The sequence below is a fragment of the Callionymus lyra genome, chromosome 2 (assembly GCF_982586985.1).
Source record: "Callionymus lyra chromosome 2, fCalLyr1.hap1.1, whole genome shotgun sequence".
Classification (NCBI taxonomy): Eukaryota; Metazoa; Chordata; class Actinopteri; order Syngnathiformes; family Callionymidae; genus Callionymus; species Callionymus lyra.
This window is the reverse complement of record NC_141819.1, coordinates 19432870-19456365: the sequence shown is the minus strand read 5'-3', so window position 1 is coordinate 19456365 and position 23496 is coordinate 19432870. Positions and strand designations below refer to the sequence as shown.

Below are 23496 nucleotides of genomic sequence, written 5' to 3'. Positions count from 1 at the left end.
TTTTTTTTTTGGGGGTGTCAGGGGGATGAAGTCGACTCTTATTTTGGAGGGTGAACTCTGACAGCGGTGTGTTTCCGGTGTGGCTCTTGACGTGTACACACTGCCCAGGTGAGTTCGTGGCGTCGACATGGGTGTCGTCTACTCTGAGGTATACAAACTAAAACTGTTAATCTCTCTGTGTGTTAAACACACACACACACACACACACACACTTAATCTCAAACAACCTTTACACACACTGGTTGTCTCTCTGTGAACTAGAGTGAAAGTTTCCTGCCTACTTCTCTAAAACCTGTTCCTCTTTTCTGATCACACTGACATCTGCTCTAAAGCCTGTTTCCTGACTTGACAAATGATGTTTCTTTTGTAGCCGGTGTGTCAGCTGGCTTCAAGCGGGGATCTCCATCAGCTGTTCCAAGTCCTGAAGAAAGACCCGGACAGCATCAACAGACAGGACCCCCCCTCGGGGGACACACCGCTCATAGCCGCATGTCGGCGTGGAAACGTCAAGGTGGTCCAGTACCTGCTGGAAAATGGAGCTGATGCCACTTTGACTAACAAGGTTTGTTTGGACATGATATTTTTGGGGGTTCGGTCTGGTGATGGTTCCCTGTTCCCATAGAAACAACGCACGTGCCTCCACTATGTCTCGAGGAGGACGTTCTCTCTGCTGGACCACCTGATGATCCTCATCCTCATGCCCATCCTGTTGCTTGGTTACTTCATCATGGTGAGACACAATGAATGGACACCCTTGTGTTTCTATGTCACGTGTTTGCGTTTTTCAGTTGCAGATACAGAAGAAAAACCAGGCACTGATGGAAAAAGTGCTGAAAAGTGACGTGGACATCAACGCGGTTGACTATGTGAGACAATTTTTGGGTGTTTTAAAAACAAACTTTTGATTAGGTCCTGTCAGTTACTGAGTGAAATACTAGGGTGTTTTTAGTCCGTATGGTAGGACTGAGTAACCAAACTCCTGCTAAATATGAAGGAGAATAAATGACATAATTATAAGTAAGTAATTATTATTTATAAATGAATAAATATATAAATACACAACTAAATGTGAAGTAAATGTGTGAATAAATGGCTAAGATATAATAAATATAATTTGTTGAAATAAATAAATTCAGATTTTACTTTGTCAGAGAACTGTGTATGTATACATTTATTTATTTATATATTTTAACTTTTAATCATTTGTACATTCAATTATTTATGCATTTCGTTGTTTTAAAAGCTAAGAATGCATTTATATATACACTTTGGTTTCGTCTTTTATTAATTTCCGATATTTTGCCGGCAGTTTGCTAATAGAGTACATGTATATGAATAAATATTTATTATAGGAATTAAAAAAAAGATTAAATCTAATACAAATGCAAATATATTCAAATGTATAAATAAACATACACGGATATAGCGCCGTTTTTCAACAGTTAAAGATAAATTCAGTAATTTATTTATGTTATATATTTCTACATGTATTCACGCCTTTTTATGTATTCAGTTATTCATTTGATTATGCATATATATTTTTTAAGTATTTTATCTTCCTGGAATGTTTCAGTACAAAAAACGACCTTTTTAACTTAATTAAAATAACTTTCAAATGTTTTTCTAACTTGAACTCTTACGACAACACTGCTGTTTGTCTCACACCCCCTCAGCTGAAGCTGCTTGTGTTTATTATATTCATACAGAACATCTCCTTTTCTGCTTTAAGGCGTTACTTTACCTGGAAGCGTGTTCTGACAGTCGTTTGTATTTGCAGAAGGGAAACACTGCGCTACACTACATCTGTGCCAGGAAGAATCTGCAGATGCTTCCTCTGCTGCTGAAGCGTGAGCCCGACGTCCACGTTGTTAACCTGGTATGTTAACCTGAAAGAACCTCAGCAGTCACACGGTCAGACCACTCACCAAACTCTTCTTTAACAGGAAGAGGAGACTCCGCTGAACATTGCCACCAGACTCAAGTTCCACAAAATAGTCCGGCTGCTGAGGGAGGGGGCTTGAGGAGGACAGCGTCCTCAAAAAAAAGTCCATAAATTGCCAAGTGGTCTTTCTTGTGGGTCCGTTTTTTTTTCCAAGCCCAACTATCACATTCTCACCATGTGTTTACTCCACATGCTTGTGTGTCTTATTCAAAGTGGTATGCAAATCAGAAATGTGAATAAATTCAAATTTATTTTTTAAACAATGCAGTTTTATTAAAAAAAGATTACAGTATCTCTGATTGACGATGTGCCCACAGCATTTTTAACCATTAGCCTCTGACGCTAAAACATGAATTAGAATCGCTGATAGAAATTATTTTAAAAGTGATGAAAAGTTTAAAACAATATTAAATAGGCTGATAAAAACACCGATTAAAATTCACATTCTTGCACAGACACACACAAGCATACAGCATCACTCTTGGATTCAAACCTATAAAAGTCTTTTCAATGCAGAGGTATGTTTAGCTATCGGCCAGCAGCTTGAGGATGGAGGGGAACATCACTTTTGGAGCATCGAGACCCCAAATGAAGTCCAGGTGTTCCCATTCATCCAGGTGCAGATGGAGGACCAGGTTAGAGATCTAAGAGACACAAAACCAAGTCAGGGTTGCTAACAAACAAGCTACAAATCTTTGGGTGATCCGCTTGAAACAGACCTGGGTCAGTAGAACAGCGACATCTTTGGGGTCAGCCAGTGTATCTTTTCCTCCGGAGAAAACTGCAGTCGGAACCTTCATGTTATGTACTTTGTATTCAGGGGGTGTGGTCTGGAGACAATAAAAGGACCAAAATACAAAGTAAGGGGCACGACCTTGGTTCAGATGCAGCAGCGCCCTTTAATGACAGAGTGGTCTCTCTCGCCAATATTCCATGATACCATGGACCGTGGAGTTTCTACTGGTTAGTTAATATCGTTTATCCAATACAGTTGGAGAAAACCAGAGTCCAGGCTCACCTGGTTGTAATGAACCATGTTTCCTTTCGGACCAAAGTCAAACGCCATCAGTTTTCCTTGACGGACAGCCTGGGATAAGAGGAAGATATTGGTAAGATAATCGCAACAGTTCTGTGAGTTAGCATGTGTGTGAGTGTGTGAGTGTATACCTGAGCCCAGTGTAACATGTTCAGGACTGAGGTACCAGCGGGACAGTGGGTGGTATAAACTGGAGTACGAGTCTAAAACAATGTCAACGTCAATTTCAAATCGTTTCAATAGGATTGATCTTGGTGTTTTTCAAAGGTTGTCAAAGCGTGTGATGGTGCGTTACCATGTTAAGGTTCTTCTCATTGAAGCCACACAGCAGGAAGAAAATGTTTCCACACAGTTCGCCAAGATGCTCGTGCGCACACACGTGCTCCGCAAGCCATTGGATCATGTTGTTCTGGGGCAGGAAGTCCCGTCTTCCGAACAGGTCCTGTTGACGTGGGTCACGTGACGAATCACGACACAAATTAAATCCACGACACTTCTGATGCGAAGCATCCATTGTAGGTCGTGTCATAGCCTCACCCAGGTCAGGAAGTCGGGCAGGACCGCCAGTTTAGTCATCGGACTTTTGGAGAAAGACACTGTAGCCACCGGAGCCAAACCCACAAACATGCGGATCTTGCTGGCCAGATCAGGAAGTGCCGAGAAGGCCATGAACGCTAGGAAAAGAAGAAGTAATAACATCATTACTGTGTCAGAGTGTAAGTGTGTGTGTCGTACTGTGTGTTACCTATGGTCGTCCCCTGAGAGTGTCCAATGTAATTGATCTGCTCTCTTCCCGTCTCCTTCAAAATAAAGTTTATAACAGCTGGGAGATCCTTCAAAGCCATCTCATCGTAACTGCGGACGCACAGGTGCGAGGGTTAGACCGGCGACGAAGAAGGTGAGACAGGTTAGTGAGAGACAGGAACCTAAATCTCCAGTAGGCGTCGTCGTCCGGGTTGAGCCACTTGTGCTTCCTGGACCAGGTGTTTCCACGGCTGTTCCCGAGCCACACGTCGTAACCCGCGTCCGCCAACACGAACCCCAGACTGGAGGTGGGCAGATTGGTGACCCAGTTACTGCTGGCCGCGAGGAGGCCATGCTGAAGGAAGACCACTGGCCTCGGACCTGCAGAAGCATCAATACCCTTGTAACCACCGATTTATTGGTGAAGTAAACTCGACATAAGATAAGTTTCTTCCCCAACGCCGTTTCCATTATGAACTGATAAATTCTCACCCTTGACACCTGCTACTATCTCCACTTTCATCCCATGTTGACGGTTTTTGCACTGACTGTTGTTGCACTTTTTAAAATTGATTTATTGATTAATATTCCTCTATTTGTCCCACAATCTGGAAATGAGTTGTTTTAGCAGTTCAGAAGGAAAAAAATAGAACATACTTACACAATAAACAAGGACAAATAGCACCCATTTGAAAAACATAACAAAATCAATAACAGATAATAATCTAAACCATAATAATAATTATAGGAAGTGGAATGGGGGAAGTTAAAAACATTTTTTTTAATTCAAAAGTCTGACCACAGTGGGCAGATAAGAGTGGTGAAATCTCACATTCCTGCAGTGTGTGTTTAAGCAAGTAAGTAAGTAATATTTGTATAGTGCTGTATGAATCTGGCACTGATGGTGCTGTGTTATGTTTTATATATTTTTATTTATTATTTTTACACAAAAAGAGGAAATTCCCAAAGAAGACACAAACATCCAGAGAATTTCCACTTATATATTTTTAATAAACTCTGCCAATAAAGCTATTTTTGATTGTGACTCATCCATTAGATCATCACAGGAGCAACAACTCTTGACCAAAAGCATCCACTCACCTTCTCGTCGCTTGAATCCATGAGGGATCCTGTTGACCGTCAGGATGTAACCGTCCTCCGTGAGGACCTCGTACTCTTCTGCAGGGTACCCCCACCTTCTGATGATCTCGGACTGAAGGCAAACACCGGTTTCATTCGTCTTAATAATACATGGAACCATTGCCACCCAAATGCTTTAAATAACGCTGAGTCATGAGATACTCACCACGTTCATGTGGACCTCAGGGTCCAGAGTCTGGTCTGGGGGGCATCGATGCAGGCTTGGATTACAGATGTGACCAGGAACCAAGACCCTGCCGTGGACGTGGAGGAGACCCTCCACAAACAGAACCCAGAGCAGATTCCACAGCATCGTATCTGGCGATGTTTCAACACACCTTACAAAACAAAAACAAAAAAAACAGTCGATTGTCCTTTTCCACCTGTTTCCGTAACTTAAGTAACGTGACTGGGTTCACCGGAAGTGGTTTGAAACCGCTTTTTAAAAAACAAACAAGAAGAGATCAAAGTGCTTCACTGGTAATATAAACAAAAATAGGGTGAACCACGACGTTCCGTGCAGAAGAACCGAGGCCACCTTGACTCTTAGAGTAACAACGAAGTAATAACACAGTATCGCTGCAACACTCCTCGCCGCCGCGCCGGTCAGCTGAGATGTGACGTCACCACCGAACCCTGGTCAAAGTTTGTCTGAGAGTTTCTTATCAGAACTCGCTAATCGGACCCAATTTCCTGAGCACACGCAAGGAAAGATAAAACAAAAAAAAAATAACACAATGATCGAAGCACTTGAATGGCCTTGTTGACGCAGGTTGACGTATACGTTTATTTGTAAAAAATAATACAAATAAAATGATAATTTAACTCGATGAAAACGACCACTCGTTTATTAACTACGGTTTAACGTCAACATTATTTTGAAAATTTGGGCGGATGTAGAATTTCAATGAACGAGTTTTGTAACTGATCTACTGCTGCTCACCGAATCCATTTGTAGTCCGGATTGAAAATGGCTCGGGTTTTAATAGTTGGAGCGGGCATGACAGGCAGTTTATGCGCCTGTTTACTCAGGAGGGAGCTGCAGAACCAGGTCAAGCTCGTGGTTTGGGACAAAGCCCGCGGCACTGGTAGGTCCGAAACTCCCCCAGAAAATGTGCTATTTAAAGTTAGCCTGGTCTCAGAACCAGATCGGATTTGCGAAACCGAGCCAACTGTAAACAATATAATATCCATGGGGCAGCATCTTCAAATCGGCTCTAACTGTGGGTCGATAAACGAATACATAAGCAACAAATTTGAATGTTTTCCACTGACCTCTGATGCAGGCTTGCCAACCGGAAGTGACGTATGCATTCGTTGAAACAGAAGAGAAAGTGCAGATGTTTTGCCAACATTGTGTCACGTGACCACAGTGTTGTTATTTAATGCATTTAATGAATGTGGCATATAAACAAAAACTCTTTTTTGTGTGAAACAGGCGGAAGGATGTCGACGGCTCGGGCCCCTGATTCTGCCTGTCAATCAGCTGATCTTGGGGCCCAGTACATCACAGCAACACCTGCATATGCAAAGAAGCACCAAAGGTAAAGATCAGCAATTTAACATTGGATACTTCCTTTCGAATTGGTGCTCTGTGTGTTCCTCAGTTTGTATTCTGAGCTTCAGTCCTCGGGCCTCCTGACACCCCTACAAGGTCCGATTGAGGGCCTTCAACAAAAGGACGATGCTCAGAACTTTGTGACGCCGCAGGGCATGAGCAGTTTAGTCAAATACTTCCTGTCCAAATCAGGTAGTGGCCGAGCAGATCAAAGGAAACCTGGAAAACACAACCTTTTATTTGATACTTTCTTTTCAGGAGCCGAACTGTTCCTGGAGCATCATGTCACTGGCGTGTATCGTCGCGGGGCCTCATGGGAGGTTCACAAGAAGACCGGAGGATCGGACATGTTTGATGCGGTGATCTTGACGATGCCGGTGCCGCAGCTCCTACAGCTGGAGGGGGACGTGCCTAGTTGTAAGATTCCAGAAACACGAACGCACATCTAGACCCACGATTGTAACTGGGCCGTTTGTGTGTCAGTGCTGTCGGTCCAACAGAGAGAGCAGTTAGACACGGTGGTGTATTCCTCCAGGTTTGCCCTCGCCCTTTTCTTCTCCCCTGATGTGGACCTGAAGATCCCGTGGTCGGCCCGATATGTCACCGATAACTCGGTCATCAGATACATCGCCGTGGACGACCGCAAGCGCAATGCTGGTATATTCACCCCCTGCTCACTACTCCCTACTCCCTCCTGACCAGAGTTCTGTATCCTCGCAGTGGCCCCGGGTCGCGGGCCCTCGCTGGTAGTCCACACTAGTGTGCCCTTCGGCCTGGAGCACCTGGAGCAGGACAAGGATGAGGTCCAGCCAATCGTCCTGCAGGAGCTTCAAAAGCTTATTCCAGATCTTCCCCCAGCCGTCAGTATCAAATGTCAGAAATGGAGGTACTCTCAGGTGAGACCCCGAACTTTCAATATCGGCTCTTGTACGCATGTCTGACGGTTTCACACTTTGTACATCAGGTACAGACGGCAGTTCCTGATTCTCCGGGTCACATGACTGTCCTGGACCGTCCCCTGCTTATCTGTGCCGGCGACGCCTTTAGCCACTCAAACTTTGACGGCTGTGTCGAGTCTGCTCTGAGTGTACTCCAGGTGTTCCAATCCAAGCAAGGACTTTGCTCTCCTTGACAGTGTGTGACTACTTGGTGCCAATTAACACAAATAAAGAAAAATACTTTAAATAACACTTTATTAACAAATGGTATTCATTTTTTCATGCAAAATTTGACTATGGTGCAGAAGAAAGTTAGGGTAAATTCTAGAATTCTCACTCTAAAGCATAGGTGGACATTTATATTTTCCAAGTGGCCACATTGTAGTAACTATTGTGGGGGTGGGATGGCGTCAAGCCAAAAGAAAGAAGGGGGGAAAAAATCCATTTCATTTCACGTTTCATGTTCTATAAATTTTATTTAATTGTAAACTCTTAAGCAAATATTAGTATTAACACATTGATATGATTAAAAAAAACACCCAAGATATTTGTATATGAAGATTTTCTATTCGAGTTGAACTAGTGGTAGATATTTAAATTGAAAGAAGCTACATTTCTACATGATTAGTTTTATAGTTTCACTCTTTGTTCATAAAAGCCACATAAATGCAGTTTGCTCAGGGCTGGTTTAAAGTAATAACGATTTTATGACTCTTTTCTTTCACAGATGACCACTGACAATAACTGCCAGGTTTTGTTGGTTTATATTTCGTATTACTGTATGTATGACAATTGCTAATAAACTATATTCCTCAGGTTAAGCGTATGTGTATTTTCAACAACACCGTGCTGTGCTGTGGGTGTGAAAATGCTATATAAAACCTTCTATTCAAAACAACACGAATGATCCACCCAGAAAGATGCGGCCAGAAAAGCCAGTTTTTCCTGAAATACTAAACTTTTATAACGACGGATATCATTTGCTATTCCATAGTTGTAACACTAGGGGGCAATATTGCGGAGTCTTCCCTGCCGGACTCCCGGAGTAAGACGTAGCAACGTGCGGAGTAAACAACAGAAGTAGAAGACACAGGTTCGTGACAGTATTTTTAAACTTAAGATTGCCTTCTGTCGACAGATATACTAATAACCGAGATACCTTATGACTCTTTTTCCTATTGAGAAACGCCGGGGAAACAGAAAGGTCATGCTAATGCTAACAGTTTTAAAGGTTGTGTTCTAAATATTTTCATTTTCAATGGCAATTCCGAAGTCGTGGTCAGCAAACATCTGAGGGGTCACGTCCGGATCAACTGTGACAATAATAATAATATAATAAAGAAGCAGCACAGATGTATATGAATCATCTTCTGTTACAGTCAAACCCGGTTTCACTTTCCAGCGGATGTGTATGACGGAAGACCACGAGGGTTCCTGGTGTTTTTACCTTTCACTTCCTGTTCGTGTGCGAATAGCTTCCTGTCTGAGGCCTGGTTTGGTTTTATTTCAGTGCTGATGATAATAAACGCTTCCTCCATCACCAATCATGTAGAAATGTTCTTTAGATAAGATATTTGTTTTGTTCTGTCAATACGAGTTTATTAAGGTGACAGTGGTTTCCTTAATGTATTATAATACTCTTGTTCTCTTCCACCTCTGCTGTCTGGCGGTCACAGGGTCACCATGGACCTCAGGGAAGTTCCTGTGGAAAGCGTGGCTCGCCCTCTGGGCCGAAATGAAGTCATTGGCCTTCTTTTCCGGTTAACCGTCTTTGGAGCTGTCACGTACTTCACCATCAAGTGGATGATTGACGCCATTGACCCGACCAAGAAGCAGAAGATGGATGCCCAGAAACAGGTGAACCAGAGATGATGTGGGGGGCGTTTAACATGTGCTGGTGTCTGACTGACGATTGATTTGAATTCGTAGGCGGAGAAGCTGATGCGTCAGATCGGAGTGAAGAATGTCAAGTTGTCAGAGTATGAAATGAGCATTGCCGCCCACCTGGTCGACCCGCTCACTATGCAGGTAACGATATAGGAATTTCACTTGGACTTCCTCACCTGTGCGTGATGTTGTTGTGCTTGTAGGTGGCCTGGACAGATGTTGCAGGGTTGGATGACGTCATCACTGAGCTAAAAGAGACCGTTGTCCTGCCAGTCCAGAAGAGGCATCTTTTCCGAGGGTCCCGCCTTCTCCAGCCACCAAGAGGTCAGATGACTGACACTGAGATGACGGCGTGGACATGCAGTATGAATCGCATCGTGTTATTATTGTTACAGGTGTGCTGCTGTATGGTCCTCCGGGCTGCGGGAAGACTCTGATCGCTAAGGCAACGGCCAAAGAGGCAGGGTTTCGCTTTATCAACCTTCAGCCGAGCACTTTGACGGACAAGTGGTACGGAGAGTCTCAGAAGCTCACAAATGCTGTCTTCTCATTGGCTGTCAAGCTGCAGCCAGCAATCGTCTTCATTGACGAAATAGGTACAGTTGAACTACGCAGGTTCAAACCAATATGGCCGTTTAAACGTTCGTTTGTGTGCGTCTAGACTCCTTCCTCCGGAGTCGCACCAGTTCTGACCATGAAGCAACAGCTATGATGAAAGCTCAGTTTATGAGTCTCTGGGATGGTCTTGAAACTGACCAATGTTGTCAGGTATGTACATATTTTAAAACATAATATGAGATGATGATGACGAAGAAGACTTGTATTCAGGTGATTGTGATGGGAGCCACAAACCGACCACAAGACCTGGATTCTGCAATACTTCGTAGGATGCCTACGAGGTTTCACATCAATCAACCAGTTAGTAACTCACACACACACACAGTGTCGCAAACACACACATGTTCAGCCGCCAATTAAAACGATTTGTTTCAGGGTCTTCGACAGAGGGAGGAAATCCTCAAACTGATCCTGGAGGATGAGAATGTGAGTTAACTCACGGACTTCTTGTGGGGTGAAGTGACGGATTCTTTGAACGGACGCATGTTCTTCCTACAGGTTGATTCCATTGACTTTGCCCACGTTGCTGTGGAGACGGAGGGATTCTCAGGAAGTGACCTCAGAGAGATGTGCCGGGATGCAGCCCTGTTGTGTGTCCGAGATTTTGTGCAAACGCAAAAGGAGAGGTGGGTAGTCATGGCATTTACAACTAAACTCATTGATCTCACTTCTGACCAATGTTTTTCAGCCCGCTGGAGGAGTCTGTGAGGCCGCTGTGTCAGTCGGATCTTCAGAGGTCTATCAAAAAAATGAAGAAATCTAAGCTAGCCGGTGGCTATGCTCCCTTGCTGCAATCTGCCCTGGACTGATTATGTGATGTACCATTAAGTGCCATTGTGTGTATGCATTTGTGTTACTGTAAATGTCCAATGTAATGAGAGATGAGTCATCCTCCTCTGGTGTTCATTTATTTGATTTTGAATAAAGATTTCCTCAACAATAGAAAGACATGAATTACTACAGAGATGAAAACTAAGAGTTGTACCAAGCAATTACTGTTTTTTTTATTTTGTCGTTTGCTAGCTGTTTCTAAATGTTGTTCTGAAGAATCAATACTTGATTCTGTCGGACAAAAATCTTGGCTTTAATATCAATGTTTTCAGGTGTAAGTATTTTGATCAGCTTTTGACAAATTGCTCTGTTGTGTGACCTGCTTAAGAGCATGTTTTTCAGACCAAGAAAAAGATTCCTGCCAAGATTAAAAAAGACAATTTGACAACATTGAATGCCCATGTTTTTATTTGGATGCACTGGGCTTCATGTAGTTCTGGCTGCTTCCATCAGAAGTATTGGCTTGGGTCACTCTTGTCACGCAATTGAACGTGAACATGGGATGTTATTCCAGGGTAAACACTCTGCATTGGCAGCATGAATCCGATCCGCTGTCCTTTTCTCACCGTTACATATTCCTGGTCTGCCCTCACGTAGAACAATTTGAAGACTAGACCTGCCGATTCACAACATTAGCAGCTGTATAAAGGGATCGTTTTTTTTCCACTGACCTTCTCCTTCCAGGTTGATGCCCTCATTGATGGCTGCCTTCGCCCCAGTTGGATCATTGTAGACCACAAGTTTGCCTCTCACATTCACATCAAAGGGAGCTATTACCTCAGAGCCGTCGTTACACACAATATCCAGACCGGCATGGCGTCTGTCCTGTCTTTATGACCAAATCCAAAATGAAGCGTCTACTGAACGAATCTTAACTTTGAGGACTCACCTTCCGGCCCCATATGCACCTGATCCCCAGGAGTCAGTTGATCTCCTTGTGTTAGTTGGGTTTCCTCTACAGATTGGGCCAAACCGCACACACTCGCAGACAGTCAGCACAACTGTGCACAGAAATACAGATCTTAATTATCTCAATCTCATATTACCTGTATTTGTATTGTAAGGGAGCCTTAAACAATAAAATGTACCACGACCAATAGCTCGTTCTTACCGATCAAAATCAGAAGAGATGTTCTTTGCGTCATTTTTCTGCTGGTTTGTCTCAAGCCTTTTAGTTCCACCCTCTGTTGCTCTTGCATTTATAGGGCAGTGAAGAGTATGGTGACGACATCCTGGAAAGTTTTTAGTTTGTGTGAGCAAACATTGACCCAACCTTGAAGGAAAGTTCCCCTTTTGTAATGTTATCAAAGTTCAGGGTAACTGGCTGGCATGTGTTTATATAAACACAAAGAGCAAATTCGGAATTTTATTTTGAAATAATGTGCATTATTTTGTGTATTACGGCGGCGCAGACATGCAAAATAAATTAACAGAATCTCACAACTGGCAGGGGGGGGGACATTTTTGGACATTTGTTTCAGGTAATTGTGATTGGGTTTCAGAGTTTGTAAAATGATTTAATACAATTGTAATTGTGTTTCAGAGTTTGTAAAATGATTGAATAAAATTGTAATTGTGTTTCAGAGTTTGTAAAATGATTTAATAAAATTGTAAGTGTGTTTCGGAGTTTGTAAATTTATTTCAGGAAATTTTAATTGTGTTTCAGTTTGTAAATTCGTTTTGCGCTTCTTGGCCACCTTAGTTTTTGTCTCGACAACCAAATAAAACGATGAAAAATCCACAGCCATGCGATGTTTTCACTTCATTTCGTGCATGCAATATCCGACGATAAAAACATCTTCTATTTGTATTGCGAGCCCTGATCGTGCGATAATGTGGTTGCGAACTTTGTTTTGAACGCTGTGTTTCTGCACACTTATCAATAAAGTTTATTTGAAAAAAAGGGGGCTGGGGTTAATGTGACGTCATCATTGCATGCCCGTGTGGAGTCCGCAGGAGGATAGAATCGGATTATTGTCAGATTACAAGTTCTCAGCTGCTTCCATCTTCGCCCTTTCTAACATCTCTCCATTGGTCTACATTGTTAGAAACACAACGCTTCGTCGAGAGGGAAGTGTGAGTAGACGAGGCGGTTTCCGTGGCAACGGTGAGTTGGCGTCTCTTTCTGTGCGACTACGCCGTCTGTCAAAAACACCTTTTAATGTTTTTGTACACATAAGGGCTGAATTCAAATCCATTTGGTTCTTGCAGATGAATCGAGACAGGACTGACTCTTACTCATTTATTTTAAACTCCTTTTTGTTTTTTTTGTACAGGATTGCTGCTCCATCTACTAGATCGAGATGTCAGATGGATGCGGCGATGGAGGCAAGTGGCTGGACGCCCACTACGATCCTGTCGCGGGTCTCCAAACCCTTTCGTCCTGCATAGACCTGGCGGACCTCAGCGGCGACGGAGAGACCCGCCTGGTGGTCGGTGACCTGGGCTCCCGTTCTTCTGGAATGAAGCTGAAGGTCTTCCGAGGCACGGCGCTGCTGAGCGAGAGCGTCCTGTTGGACCTGCCCGCCGGTCTCGTGGCCTTCTTCATGGACTTGCACGAGCCACGCATCCCGGCGGTCGCCGTGGCGTCGGGACCGTGCGTCTACGTCTACAAGAATCTACGGCCATATTTCAAGTTCACCCTGCCGGGCCTGGACGTCAATCAGCTGGAGCAGGTACTGCCTCTGGTCACGTGAGACACAATAAGAAACTCAAGCTGCTGATTGACACTTTCACAGGATGTGTGGCAGCAGGCGAGAGAGGGGCAGGTGGACCCTACAAAACTGAGAGAGACTTTGGAGGTTTTAAGGACGAGCGATGGTATCCCACTAACTCTCCGCTCACTTCGAGCCCTCAGCCTAGACCCTCGAGACCTCCATGAGTTTGTTGACTTGCACAAGCAGCAGCCTCTCAGGAGACAGGTAACACACACGTGTTCTCAGACACACACACAACGACGCCAATCGGTCCATGTTTCTATGTATCTTAGACGGTCATCACGTGCATCAGCACGGTGAAGAAGAGCACGGCGGATGAGGACGGGGTCAGTTGTCTCCTGATCGGTACAGAGAGCTGTCACGTGTTCATCCTGGACCCCGAGGCTTTCATCATCCTGGCCAAGGTAACTTTCCACAACTACCTAGGTTTTCGAGTACGGTGGTGATGTCAACTTTCGTGTCGTAGATGTCACTTCCTGCCCCCCCGACCATGATGGACGTGACGGGACAGTACGACGTAGAGTTTCGCATCACGGTGGCGTGTCGAAACGGGAACATCTACATTCTACGCCGGTGAGCTGCAGACTACGCTTCCCATGGTTCTTTACAACACTGCTGTAACATCAATTGGTTTGTTTTGCATGTTTCAAGCAGTTCTGATACAAAAAAAAAAACTTCTTTATCTTTCTTAGGGAATCGGACAAACCCAAGTATTGTGTTGAACTGTCGAGTCATCCGGTGGGTCTGGTGAGAGTAGGCAAAAACGTTGTGGTTGGCTGCAGTGATGAGACTCTCCAGGGCTTTACTCAGAAGGTGAGATCCTCCAGGGACTTGTCAAACACTTTAGTACATTTAATGTATAAATAAATAAGTAAATGTATAAATAAATGCGTGTTAAATAAATAAATAAAAATACCAAAACTAGAAAAATGGAAATAAATTAAAGAGCAAATATATTTTTTAAATAATATACGTTAATGATTAAATATATAAATAAATAAAACTTAAAATATATAAATAAATACTAGTGACTATATACACAGAGATAGAAGCATTCTCCAACAAAAATAAAACCACAATTAATTCATTTATTTTTGCATTTTATTTATATTCACACATGTATTTATTTATTTAATTTATGGTCATATTGCTTTGCTTCAGTCTGTGCTCTATCCTCTGCCTCTTCTGTATGTCCAGGGAAAGAAACTATGGCAGACCGTCCTCCCTGCCCCCATCAACACAATGGCTGCCATGGACCTTCCTACTAGAGGTTTTCAAGCCGTCCTCGTAGCTCTGGCCAACTGTGAGGTCCATTTGTACCGTGACAAGAACCTCCTGAGCGTCCTCAAGACCCCCGACATTGTCACGAGCATATGCTTCGGTCGCTACGGCCGCGAAGACGGGACCCTCATCATGACCACCAAGGGTGGGGGTCTTATACTGAAGATCCTAAAAAGGACGGCTGTGTTTGAAGACAGAGATTCCGCTCCCGGACCTCCGTTGGCCCAAAGTGTTCGACTCAACGTCCCGAAGAAGACCAAGCTGTACGTGGACCAAACCCTGAGAGAGCGGGAGAACGCTGTGGCCATGCACCGGGCCTTCCAGATGGACCTGACCCGTCTTCGGCTCGCTGTCGCCAAAGCCTACGTGACGGCGTTGGAGTCGAGCCAGACCCCGGTGTCGTCCAGTCTTACTGAACCACTTAAAATGAACGCGGTGGTCCAGGGTGTAGGTCCGTTCTTCAAACTCACGCTCAACGTGCAGAACACGGCAGCGTGTCGGCCCGTTATGAACCTCGCCATAAGTTTCTTGTACGACCAGAATCTGTACCGCGTCCGTACTCCCTACCTGAGGATCCCTATGCTGGTGCCCGGGCTGGTCTACCCGGTGCAGACCATGGTGGAGTGCACCAGTGACCGTGGAATATCTGACATTATTAAAGTGTTTGTGCTTCATGAGGAGAGCAGCTCACCGCTGCTCACGGCGCACATCAACATGCCAGTTAGTGAGGGGCTGGTTATTATGTGACCCTTAAGCCAAAGTCTAGTGGAGCTGCAAATTTAGTTTTGATATACTTTGTACATTTATTTTTTAGTAAACTGGTTAGACATATTTTTCTGTCAGTTAATAATCCAGACCGTTTAACATTGTGAACTTTGTATTATAGTTTGTATAATAATTTGTAAAGATTCGATTTTTTTTAATTTTGGTTCAGCCCACACACTTGAAATACGTTTAATAATAAATATTTTAAAGAAAACATTTGTACTACTGTTTTTATTCACTCTTTCTAAGCAAGTTTGCCGATGTCATTATCGCGATATTACCTAAATAATGTAACGTTTTTTACGTTGCGGATATCTGCTTGAGACTGAAATGATTTTAAATATCACATATTTTTAATTTTTAATTCATATCTATATTCATATAAGAAACGGTCAAGGTTGCTGTAACTCTCGCGAGAAGTATTAAACGTTGCAGCGTCGCTCGTCAGATGACGTCACGGAAGCCCTGCAGTTGAAAAACAAGCCCGCGAACGCTTGCGTACATGAGAGGCTTAAATGTATCAAGTCGACAGGATTACATAGAAATACAGAAAAAATAGGAACATCTGGTGAGTTTATTTGTACACACGCGTTCCCAATTCGATTTTACGATGGTCTTCGATCGTGATAATTTACAGTTACTGCAGAGCTTTGGTCAATGCTAATGCTAATGCTAACAACAAGGCTCAATCGCGTAATACAACTTCTATATTTTGAAACTAAAAGGGATAAAGTGAATCGTTCCGAGGTACATATATATTAGCTATAAGTGTTAAACGTCGTCATACAGGAGGCACTGGACCAAACATGATGGAATCATGTTTGTCGTGGAGACCCGAGAGAGTTGGACCTGTCGATGTGGACGACATTAAGAAGAATCTTCTGAACGAGTTCTCTTCTCAGGTACCCCTTACTGTCAGGTCGCATGCATGTGTGCCTGTCAAGTGTCAATCACTGGGATGACATTGAAAAGCGTGTCTCTGTTTACGACAGACGGAAAACTTGCAGGTTTACCTGAGAGTGCGACCTTTGACCTCTGCAGAGAGAGCGAGTGGAGAAACTGAGGTATACTTATATAGTCTTCAAATGGTCACTTTTTTATATGATGGTAGATAAACCATGTTGTTAGTCTCCACTAACATGTTTGGTTTGTGTCTAAAGGAATGTGTCACAATAGAGAGTCCCGAAACTGTTGTACTGAAACCACCTCGCTCTTCGCTGCACAATCGACAAAGCGAGAGACCCCTCCTGCAGGCAGCTCAGCGGTTTACCTTCACACAGGTGAGCATGACACCATCCTTCTAGTCTTCCTATTGGCTTGCAGTCCATGTTGTAACAAGAGTGATTTCTGCAGGTGTTTGGTCCAGACGCCAGTCAGAGGAAAGTCTTTGACGGTTCAGTCCGAGGTTTGGTGCGGCAAGTGTTGGAAGGAAGCAATTCCCTGGTATTCACATATGGAGTCACTAATGCTGGCAAGACCTTCACCTTCTTAGGTCTGTAACCCACTCTCCATCAGTGTCTTTTTTAACCCTTTATCTACATCCATTTACCTTCTCATTCACTCTCTCTGTCTGTCTGCCCCTGTAAATGTATATGTCTGCCAGTTGATCTGTTGCTAGTTTTATCACAATTCTGTGTATCTTTGTACGACTGTGTGTTGCTCAGGTCCAGACCACGATGGTGGTCTCCTACCCCGATCGCTCGCCGTCATCTTTAACAGTCTGGCTGGTCGCCTCTACCCTCGATGTGACTTAAAGCCTCAGCGCTGCAGGGACTTCAGCCGATTGACCCCTGAACAGCAAAACTTGGATATTACCCAGAAGAAGAACTTGCTGAGACTCTGCAAGGAGGTCTGAACCATTAAACACACATTATGGAAAAACCATTAAACACATATTGAAAGTGTTTTTTTATCTGCAGAGTGACAAGAATGCATCATGGAGGACAACATTTCTGGATGGTTAGTACTCTGATTTACATTTTTTAAAGTGTTACATTCTGGTTTCTCACTGGTTCCATGTGTTTGTACATAGGCTCCTCCCTGAGCGGCGACAGCATTAACAGCGTTGCTGACGAGAGTTTCAATTTAGACTGTGGCCCAAACATACAGTTTTCCATTTGGATTTCTTTTTGTGAAATTTACAATGACAACGTCCACGACCTTCTGGAACAGGTAATCATTATAATGCAATAACAATTGTTGCCATGGTAACTGCTGTCATTGTCTAGAGCCGAGACTGATTTCACTATGGGTCCATTTCTTACCAAAAGGAATTTTTATGTTATGATTGCCTTGATTCATTATTTCTGTACAGGTCCCCCTTGGGCAAAAGAGACAGTTCCTGCGTCTGTCCCAGGACGTCCGTGGAAATTCCTACATCAAAGGTGTTTGTCTGTGCCAGTCACTCAAGTCAGGATGTGCGACTAATGAATGTGTGTGTCTCTCAGACCTGAAGTGGGTCCAGGTCCACAGTTCTGAGGAGGCCTATAGACTGATGAAGGTCGGGAAGAAGAACCAAAGTATCTCAGCAACTAGATTGAACCAGGAGTCCAGCAGAAGGTCTGTAGTAAACAACATGCTACGCTTCACAAATAAGTGCATGCGTGTGCCTTATGGATGTTAAATAGAATTTAACTTTAATTTTCTCAAAAATGTAAAAATAGTGATGTAAGCAAATCTTTAAAACTAATCACCATTTCTTATTTAATTGTGTTAAGACTGCATCAATATTAATTGAGTGCATTTTGTTAATGTGTATTTATCCCCACAGCCACAGCATCTTTTCCATCAGGATCATGAGAGTAGACTATATTGGAGTTCCCAGAGTTGTTGGCATCAGCGAGTAAGACACAAACACAATCCATTTCGTTGTTGTTGCTTTTCCAATTCATCTCATTTGTTGGTGTGAGTCAGATTGGTCTTATGTGACCTTGCTGGATCAGAACGATGCTCACGGACCCAAAACACTGGAAAACGGCTGAAAGAGGCAGGAAATATAAACAACTCCTTGCTGACACTAGGAAAGTGTCTCCAGTCCCTGAGACTGAACTCTCAAAACAAGTAAGTGTCCCGGACCTGCTCAGGATTTGCATTTGCTCCGAGACTGAAGATGCTTAATTCATCCATCTGTCCCCTGTAAAGGTTACAGCACCACGTCCCCTTCCGTGAGTCCAAGTTGACCCACTTCCTCCAGTTCTTCTTCAGTGGTGCCAGTCGAGTCACGATGGTGGTCAACATCAACCAAAACTCTTCCAACGTGGATGAGACTCTTAATGTACTCAAGTTCTCCGCCCTGGCCCAGAAGGTACCATGACGGCACTATAAAACGTGTGCATTAAAACCCTCCTATTTTGTTAAATAATATCTGTCTTACAGGTGGTGATGGTAAATAGTCGGCCCTTGGTGGTGGATCCGGTTGTTTCAGGTCCAGAACTTGCGCTCAGCATGATGGAAACCCAAAAGAACGCGGTGAGACGCGGACGCAAGAGCTCATTGATTTCCTGGGAAACCAGTTTAGAGGACGTTCTGGAAAACGAGGATGATGAGGAAGACGAGGAAGAAATGGAGGAGAGTGAGGTAGAAGGCACCGTGCTGGAGGCCGAAGAGGAGGAGGAGGGGGGAGAAGAAGACAGAACCATGGAGGAAGACAAAGAGGTAGTGGCGGTGACTACTCCCTGAATGTACACCTTAAAAAATCCACATTAAATGCTTGTATTCCTTGTCGTAAGCAGGGGGCGTTGCGTCTTCTTTTGGAGGCTCAGATCAGAGAAGAAGTCTGCGCTGAGTTCAAGGATATTTTCACTAAGATGGAGAAAGACTTCAGGTGTGTGAGTTTAAGACTCTTGCAAAGTGCTATTTTTAACAAGGTCTTTACATACCCGTGTGAGTAAATAACGGCACCACAAACTGAAAATGGAATGTCTTTGTTCAGTGATCGACTAGAGAAGGAGCGTCAGATCCTCGAACAACGTGCAGAGAAAAGGGTCGAGATCCTGACAAATCTTGTCACCAAGACGACAGGAAAGACGGTCAACGCCGATCAGCTTCAAGTGAGTCATTGATCCTGTGTGTAAATTTCAAAACCCTCTTTTTCAGACTTTGAAGGGTAGTCTTGCATTTTGTGTGAAAGTCCTAATAAAGCACACATTCTTTATTTAGTTGAGGTATAGATTATTCTTGAATTAATGTCATCTTGTAGGATTAGATGTACACGAGGTAATACATGAAAAACTTTATATGATTTCGCTTATCGATACTGTAATGATCTGAATGAATGATAGTCTTCAAGAAGGAAGTTGTTGTTTAGAGGGAATTAAAATCAAATGTTAGATGATTATTTGTGTTTGTGTGTTATTATTTTAAAAAAAGTCCACTTGTTTAAATGAGAGAAGATATGTTTCTAGTGCGTAAGTGAACCTTGTTTGTGTTCTGTGGGTTTTCAAAACATTTCTGTAAGGAGAAACAAACTTTTTACAAATACATTTATTCATTCATATATGCAGTGATTCATTTTTATGCTCAGCAAAAGAGTAACGATGTCAAACCAATTAGGAGACAGACAATAACTAAACCACATTAATTATAAGTCTATAGGCCATTTCTGGGAAAGGTGTGTTTGGATAGAGATCAGGTGTATTTTTACTACGCTTGCATGACCATGACTGACCGATCAGGGCGAACAGTCGGAGCAGTTGGAGGGATTAATCCAGTCGATGAGTCAAGACCTTGAGAAGATCCGAGAAGATGCAGAGAATGTTCACCAGTGCCTGACTCAACAAACACAAGCAGGTAGACAAACTTGGCACGAGCACACGTTGCAGTTACACACTTAACCACACAACTTTGTGTTCACAGAGTTGGAGGAACTACGATTAGAGAAGCAGCAGACACATGACCAATTGCACAAGGCCAATGAGGTAGCTGTCCTTGCTTTTCTCCATTTCTCATTTGTTAATATGATTGTATCACATGATCTGAATGTGTTTCAGACTCTTGAGCAGCAGCGCCACCAACTGTCTTGCCTTGAACTGCTCTGTGATCAGAAAAGTGAGCAAATAAAGAAACTGGAAGACGAGATGAAGACGACACAGGCCGGAACAGAAAAAGATGTAGACCTTCACAAATGAGCGTCAATGTGTGTGTGTGCGCCGTGTTAATGTGTGCGCTTGTTTTCGACAGAGAGCGCAGGTGGACACGCTGAAGGCGAAGCTATTAGAGCTGGAGATGACCCTTGACCAGAAGGAAAAAGACACGGTTCGCCAGGATCAGACCGAGCTAAACCAGGATAGGAAACGCCTGCGGTCTACAGACGATGATGATGGACAGTGTCCTGCCAAGAAGTCAGGTTTGTTCTTGTGACTGGGTGCAGCAGAGGCTGCTGGATAAATGGGGGTAAATCTAAGATTGTCAGAGAAAGCATGTATGGAATGAGATTGCTCATTATTCAGGTTTAATGTCTGCGTGTCAAACCAGTCAACACTCGCTGACTCTTCTTTTCTTCTATTGGACCAGACACGGTCTGTGTCAAGTGTGTCAGCACGTGGACATCACTGGAGTGGGAGCAAAGCAATAATGCCAAACTGACGAAGGAGAATAAAGCTTTGATCAACGGAATGTTTCAACTTCAAGCACAGGTGCTCCTCTTCCATCTGCTCCTCCTCCTCCTTTTCTCTCTCTGCTCATCATAAAACAAATAACTACGAACTGGTTAGTTTATTAACATGTGGACAAGTATAACAAGTGGAAGGCAGTTTTTATTAAGGCCTTATAATCAGACATACTGTTGTATTTTTTTCTATTAATGAAACATTTATTTGTGCATGTGCAAACCAGTGCATGTCATATATATATATAATTTCATATTATATTTAATTTAAGTGTTTATAACTAATTTCACCAACTTTTGTGCTTTTGTAGTGTGTAACTATATTTATTATTATTTTTGTTTCACAATTTTCATTTGATCATTTTCCCAATATCATTACTATTTATAACTATTTTATGTATTATGTGTATGTATGTTTAATCTCTAAATTCTGTGACTATTTTTACTAATCACTACTGATTTGGGAAGAAAAAGTGTTTCAAATCAAATTTCATGTATTTTCTCCAGTTTTTGTAATTTAACCAACTAAAGCATGTTTTATTTGATCAATTGATGCAATTCTTGGCAGAGTACTTATTTTGTATTCTTATATTCAGTTTTATTTAATTACTCTGATTTTATTTATTTATATTTATTTAATTCATTCCATTTTGCTCTGTAAACACCACAATGCAAATGATAACTAAATATGTTGTAAACACGGGGAATAAACATATTCTGATAATAAAGTCTGTCAATAACTGCAGCTCTGGTTCTCATCGTAACTTTATCCTCCAGGTTCAGAGTCTGGAGGAAGAGTTACAGAAGCTGAGAGGACAATTCTCCAACCAATCAGAAGAGCTACGGGTGTTGAGGACACAAAACCAGGAGCTGGAGACACAATCCGAGGTATAGGATGGGGAGGAAGGAGCCGCCTCTAAATGAATGAAAATGACAAAAGAAAACACATTTTATTCATAAACTTCTTATCTTTTTCTAAAGGCCTCTCGGAAAGAGGAGGAGCCAAGTGTCTTCCACCGCACAATCAAGCAGCTTCAGCTGGAGTGTGAGGCAGCACTGGAGAGCTCGACCCAGAAGTCTCAACACATCCAGCAGCTGCAGCGAGAGAAGGATGAGCAGGAGGGCAAACTCACACTCAGGTCTGAACACGTCATTTTCTTCCAGCCTCTGATGTTCATACATTGTATTTGTCCTCACAGCGAGAAGTGCTCCAGTCAGCTATCGGAGGAGGTGGAAAGTTTGAGGGAGAAGCTGGAAAGGAGGGAGAATGAACTACAGAGAAGAGAGGAGCAGAGTCGGACGAGAGAGGAGGAGGTGCATAGGATGGAAGAGAGGCTGAGAATGATGGATGAGGAGTTTAAGAGTGCTGGGGAGGAGCAAGAGAGTGGGGAGGAACAGCAGGAGAGTCAGGAGGATCAGCATGTTGAACCCGAAGAGCTGGATAAAAAAGAGGAGTCAGATGGAACGGAGGAGGGGCTACAAGAGAAGGAGGAGGAGCAGAAGAGCCCTGTGAAGATTGAGACTAAGTTAACAGTGGTAGAGGAGCTGAAGGAGGAGATGCTGAAACTACAAGAGAGAAAGGAGCGGCGTCAACGTGAGAAAGAGCTTCAATCACAGGTAGGTCTCTTTGAGCAGCGCCGACTCAAGGTTCAGCTGTGTAACTTGTATATATATACGTGTGTAGGCTGCTCTCAGGCCAGCCACACATGGATTCCCAACAGACCAGAATATACCGCCTGGCGCCAAGTCTGAAAATGATGGGAAGAAAACCGTGAGAACGACTGCCCGGAAGAGAAAGAGCTACGAGGTGGAGGTGTGTGTGTGTTTAAAGATCTCAGTCCATGTCACAGTTTATGCATCGAGGTGTAAGTCAATGTTTGCTTTTCTTATGTAGGCTCTTCATTCAAGTGAAAACAAGCGGAATCGAGGGAGAGAGGTTGGCGTCAGCGCTAGCTCGGGTAAGATCAGTCAACTCGACCACGAGGTGATCTTTCAGTGACTCACGTCTGTCTGCAGGCAAATCAAAGAACTTGGTCAACATGGGGTCCAAACGACGAGGACGCAAAAAGTTGTTCAATGTGGATTTTTCGTCGCCGCTGAGCTTTTCTCCAGAGATTGTAAGTTGATTTCTGCTTCCTTTTAATTGTGTGTTTGCTTAAGGACCGGACTCACTTTTGTGTCCGTTTGTTCAGGTCACAGAAGAAGAGGAGAAAGAAAGCACTCACACGATGTTTAAACGTCAGCTCCGCTCCAATTGTCGGAGGAAGTGATGTTTATGTATAAATGTTTTATCCGGTTTAAGTTTTTTTTAGTAGTATATTAAAACATTTTAAATGATGTTTTTCTTTTTTCCTCACACTTTGGTTCCAGCATTAGTCCTCCTCCCGTTTATGGCCCAGACTGTCTTTTACTTTGGTCCATTGGATGGCTGTCT

The 23496-nt window shown here is 43.3% G+C and overlaps 7 protein-coding genes across 9 annotated transcripts; 5 read left to right on the top strand and 2 right to left on the bottom strand.

Moving 5' to 3' along the window:
• The first annotated feature begins 58 nt into the window (after nt 1-58).
• ankrd22 (ankyrin repeat domain 22) lies at nt 59-2205 on the top strand. Its single transcript, XM_087783891.1, has 6 exons — nt 59-148; nt 371-562; nt 623-730; nt 789-866; nt 1778-1876; nt 1944-2205. The coding sequence occupies exons 1-6, from the start codon at nt 128-130 to the stop codon at nt 2019-2021; spliced, it is 576 nt and encodes a 191-aa protein (XP_087640017.1). The 5' UTR covers nt 59-127; the 3' UTR covers nt 2022-2205.
• lipf (lipase F, gastric type) lies at nt 2174-5487 on the bottom strand. Its single transcript, XM_087783886.1, has 10 exons — nt 5029-5487; nt 4824-4935; nt 3905-4103; nt 3724-3833; nt 3516-3652; nt 3274-3420; nt 3110-3181; nt 2961-3029; nt 2662-2772; nt 2174-2586 (listed from the first exon to the last, which is right to left on the bottom strand). The coding sequence occupies exons 1-10, from the start codon at nt 5173-5175 to the stop codon at nt 2467-2469; spliced, it is 1224 nt and encodes a 407-aa protein (XP_087640012.1). The 5' UTR covers nt 5176-5487; the 3' UTR covers nt 2174-2466.
• Nucleotides 5488-5785: 298 nt separating this feature from the next.
• Nucleotides 5786-8104, top strand: rnls (renalase, FAD-dependent amine oxidase). 2 transcript variants are annotated; one of them, XM_087783889.1, is made up of 7 exons: nt 5786-5950; nt 6301-6406; nt 6470-6612; nt 6679-6837; nt 6904-7077; nt 7141-7316; nt 7385-8096. In XM_087783889.1, exons 1-7 carry the CDS (start codon nt 5833-5835, stop codon nt 7550-7552), a joined length of 1044 nt encoding a protein of 347 aa, XP_087640015.1. In that variant the 5' UTR covers nt 5786-5832; the 3' UTR covers nt 7553-8096. The 2 variants fall into 2 exon arrangements, with proteins under 2 accessions (XP_087640015.1, XP_087640014.1); XM_087783888.1 differs by having other exon boundaries at nt 6470-6837; nt 7385-8104.
• Nucleotides 8105-8341: 237 nt separating this feature from the next.
• atad1b (ATPase family AAA domain containing 1b) lies at nt 8342-10809 on the top strand. Its single transcript, XM_087783890.1, has 10 exons — nt 8342-8451; nt 9035-9215; nt 9288-9386; nt 9449-9569; nt 9641-9841; nt 9907-10013; nt 10074-10163; nt 10239-10289; nt 10362-10489; nt 10552-10809. The coding sequence occupies exons 2-10, from the start codon at nt 9042-9044 to the stop codon at nt 10670-10672; spliced, it is 1092 nt and encodes a 363-aa protein (XP_087640016.1). The 5' UTR covers nt 8342-8451; nt 9035-9041; the 3' UTR covers nt 10673-10809.
• Nucleotides 10810-11084: 275 nt separating this feature from the next.
• Nucleotides 11085-11940, bottom strand: LOC148085797 (leukocyte cell-derived chemotaxin-2-like). Its single transcript, XM_087783892.1, has 4 exons — nt 11806-11940; nt 11584-11695; nt 11366-11523; nt 11085-11310 (listed from the first exon to the last, which is right to left on the bottom strand). The coding sequence occupies exons 1-4, from the start codon at nt 11891-11893 to the stop codon at nt 11144-11146; spliced, it is 525 nt and encodes a 174-aa protein (XP_087640018.1). The 5' UTR covers nt 11894-11940; the 3' UTR covers nt 11085-11143.
• Nucleotides 11941-12660: 720 nt separating this feature from the next.
• bbs1 (Bardet-Biedl syndrome 1) lies at nt 12661-15620 on the top strand. Its single transcript, XM_087783879.1, has 7 exons — nt 12661-12801; nt 12971-13369; nt 13433-13615; nt 13684-13815; nt 13878-13984; nt 14104-14224; nt 14609-15620. The coding sequence occupies exons 2-7, from the start codon at nt 12998-13000 to the stop codon at nt 15437-15439; spliced, it is 1746 nt and encodes a 581-aa protein (XP_087640005.1). The 5' UTR covers nt 12661-12801; nt 12971-12997; the 3' UTR covers nt 15440-15620.
• A 300-nt stretch (nt 15621-15920) lies between these two features.
• Nucleotides 15921-23399, top strand: LOC148085795 (kinesin-like protein KIF20A). Of its 2 annotated transcripts, none has more exons than XM_087783878.1 (28): nt 15921-16025; nt 16247-16359; nt 16450-16521; nt 16618-16737; nt 16811-16949; nt 17122-17306; nt 17377-17416; nt 17490-17629; nt 17772-17841; nt 17905-18016; nt 18228-18299; nt 18371-18517; nt 18599-18761; nt 18833-19111; nt 19186-19280; nt 19389-19506; nt 20140-20245; nt 20312-20373; nt 20446-20565; nt 20636-20801; nt 20969-21090; nt 21840-21950; nt 22044-22201; nt 22262-22679; nt 22747-22875; nt 22957-23020; nt 23079-23179; nt 23255-23399. In XM_087783878.1, exons 2-28 carry the CDS (start codon nt 16264-16266, stop codon nt 23330-23332), a joined length of 3483 nt encoding a protein of 1160 aa, XP_087640004.1. In that variant the 5' UTR covers nt 15921-16025; nt 16247-16263; the 3' UTR covers nt 23333-23399. The 2 variants fall into 2 exon arrangements, with proteins under 2 accessions (XP_087640004.1, XP_087640003.1); XM_087783877.1 differs by having other exon boundaries at nt 20131-20245.
• The last annotated feature ends 97 nt before the right edge of the window (nt 23400-23496 follow it).